Source organism: Choloepus didactylus, chromosome 10 (genome assembly GCF_015220235.1).
Source record: "Choloepus didactylus isolate mChoDid1 chromosome 10, mChoDid1.pri, whole genome shotgun sequence".
Taxonomy (NCBI): Eukaryota; Metazoa; Chordata; class Mammalia; order Pilosa; family Megalonychidae; genus Choloepus; species Choloepus didactylus.
Genome location: NC_051316.1, coordinates 9,702,178 through 9,705,041, shown reverse-complemented (window position 1 = coordinate 9,705,041; position 2,864 = coordinate 9,702,178). Strand labels below are relative to the sequence as shown.

The following is a 2,864-nucleotide window of genomic DNA, read 5'->3' as shown; positions in this document are numbered from 1 at the left end:
AGATGCATCACAAATCATTTCTGCTGAGCAAAAGAAGCCAGGTACACCAGTACATACTATGTGACTCTATTTCTATGAAGAATTTGAACAGGCAAATCAGCTGTTGTCTGGGACCAAGGTGAGGTGACTGACCGCAAAGAGTCATGAGGATTTTTCTGGGTTGAAGTCAGAGTTCTACATTTTCATTGTCAGGGTGGTTGCATGGGTGTGTCTATCTTCCAAAACTCATAGAACTCTACACCCAGACAGGTACATATTATTTATGTAAATTAGGCCTCAAGGGAGAAATTTTGAAATGCTAACGGGCCCACTGTGGGCGGCTCTGGCCGCTGCTTGCCTGGGCGCCTTCGGGGCCTCGGTCAATGGCCCCTGAGAGCGCCCACCCAGTGGGCCCAGGGGGACAAAAGTGGTTCTAAATCCACCACCTACACTTCATATGAAGCACGGAAGCAGATAATGCCACGTAGACAGCAGTAGTTGATGCACGTTCCCACTGCTGGGAAATAGAATACACCGACAATATCAGGGAGTGAGGGCCCCCGAAAAACTAAAGGTAGTGCCACCAAATGCTGACATGGAACACAGATTCCAAGACGGAGCTCCAAATGCTAGTGTCATAATGCAGGTTCCAGAGAGGACTCCTGCAGTGGGAAAAAGTGGAGACACCCCATTTCCAAGGCCAGCAGATCTTGACCTTACTCAGTCAACTCCCTTCCAGCATCTGGCATTAAAAACACCACCTTGTGGACTTACGCCAAGTGAAAGTCTACTAGATCTTCTGGATTCAGAAAGACCTCCTCCAACCCCGCAAAATGAAGAAATTCGTGCAGTTGGCAGGCTAAAAAGAGCGTGCTCTATGAGTGAAAATGCTGCTTGCCAAAATGGACAACTGGCCAGAACGGACTCCACACCTGTGCTGGGTGGTGGGCCCAGTGCCGCCACCTGTGACCCGCATCACGCCAACATCAGGTGCGGCATTTCAAACATAGACACGTCGCTCGAAGGAACTTCAGACATGAGTGCTGTAGACGCAGCTTCCTTAAGACGACAGATCATCAAACTAAACAGACGTCTACAACTTCTAGAAGAGGAGAACAAAGAGCGTGCTAAAAGGGAGATGGTCACGTATTCAATTACTATAGCGTTCTGGCTGCTTAACAGCTGGCTCTGGTTTCGCCAGAGGTAATCTCAGCTTTCAAAAATATTTGTCTCAACAGCTGGAAATATAAAGAATTTTCAAACTTCTGTTTGTCTTTGCATTTTATGCTGTTTTACAGACCATATCCTGAAAATGTATTTCTTCCAGAAAGGAAGGACCTAGTTTTGCAGAAGTTAAGATATATTCTGCCACTCAGCTGTACTCATTTTTAAGTAGATAAAGTAACACCTACTTAAAATTCTCCCTTTGCATGTTTGTAAATAGGTGCCAGTTTGTTTTTAAAAGGAATTGATTGTTTGCTTCATCAGTTTGCACAACTAATTCTCTGAATGGGAGAGAGAGTACATAGAGAATGGATTCAGAAAAGTGTCTGTAAAAGGAAAACAATTCTTTATTTTGTCCTGTTTCTCAAACACTGTTAGATTAAGCATTTTGTTAATAGACATTTTTGAATCTGCAACTCAACATTGACACTTTTGAGGTCAAAGTCAGATGTCAGATTGAAGAACAAAAGCCATGTAACAGTTCCCGGTCATCAAGCACTTCACAGGTTAAGTTAAAATAGTTCCTATTTCAGCAGTTATCTAATATGTGTGCAATATGAGTGTTCTTATTTTCATTTTAGTTTTGCAGATGATTTTCTATAAAATACGATTTTACTAAGTCCATGTGTGAATGATTTTAAAAACTACAGAATAAGGAACAAATGTAGCATATTTAATAAACTGTCAACCAAAAAAATTGGTAATGGAAAACCATGGCTTCTCAACAAAAGCAGGATCAACAGGAATCCAAATCCTTCGATCTTTGGGACAGCACTGGGTTCAAAATCCCAGCCAGGCATGGGACTGGCTGCTAGCAAAGAGAACATGGAAAGTGGTGGTGGAGGAGGGACTTACAATACTGACTATAGCTCAGTATCAGTTGCATAAATAAAACCTGTAAAAGCGATGCACATTTTCTTCCATTTCTGGTGAGTGTATGCGTGTATAAACTTTTTCCTCCTTCTGTCCCCTATTATTTATTAAGCAGTCTTGAAAGTTTTTAATTTTCAGTACTTTTTGAGCCACAGAATTTCCAGCTGGGATTTCAAATGAATCAATGAAAGAATTATCACCCGGACACTGTTACGAGTAAGGGGACTGTGTGTTTCCCCTTTTGGGTAGGAGAATGAGAGTATTTCCCCAAACCTCCCACCTCCCCAAAACAAACAAAAAGTATGTTGCCTCAGGTTGAAAGAAGCTTGACGTTTGTGTTAATTTAGTAGTGTATTACTTGAAATACACAGGTGGCAAGGTGTGTGTGGATGCTGAATTGCTAAAGTAGTCGGCGGCATGGATTACTTACGTGCAGGAGCTTGATTCCATGGCTGCCTTTTCGTTCTTTCCTCTGCACTATTGGATCTGGGAGGCCGAAACTACACTTCCTAGGTTCGCTTGCCAGTTGGCTTCTTGTTAAGCCCTGACAGTGGAGATCAGAATCTGGTAAGAGAAGCTTCTGGCTTTGGGCTCTGACAGCACAGGTTGCTTGGAAGCAGCAGGAGGGAGCATTGTGGCACTTCAGAGGCCCAGGTGAGGCCCAGGTGACGCCCAGGTGAGACCTGGTGAGGCCAGGTGAGGCCCAGGTGAGGCCAAGTGAGGACCTGGTGCTTCTGCGGTCCCAGTACCTGCAGCAGGGGAGCACTAGCAGCTTCTTGTGCCTGGGG

At 44.1% G+C, this 2,864-nt stretch overlaps 1 protein-coding gene across 1 annotated transcript; it reads left to right on the top strand.

The window, feature by feature from the left end:
• The first annotated feature begins 538 nt into the window (after positions 1-538).
• Positions 539-1,186, top strand: LOC119505219 (mitochondrial fission factor-like). Its single transcript, XM_037797872.1, has one exon. It carries the CDS (start codon positions 575-577, stop codon positions 1,184-1,186), a length of 612 nt encoding a protein of 203 aa, XP_037653800.1. The 5' UTR covers positions 539-574.
• The last annotated feature ends 1,678 nt before the right edge of the window (positions 1,187-2,864 follow it).

Bases quoted from the DNA above. Each gene is read 5' to 3' on its own strand.
- LOC119505219 (XM_037797872.1), top strand. From the start codon at position 575: ATGGAACACAGATTCCAAGACGGAGCTCCAAATGCTAGTGTCATAATG.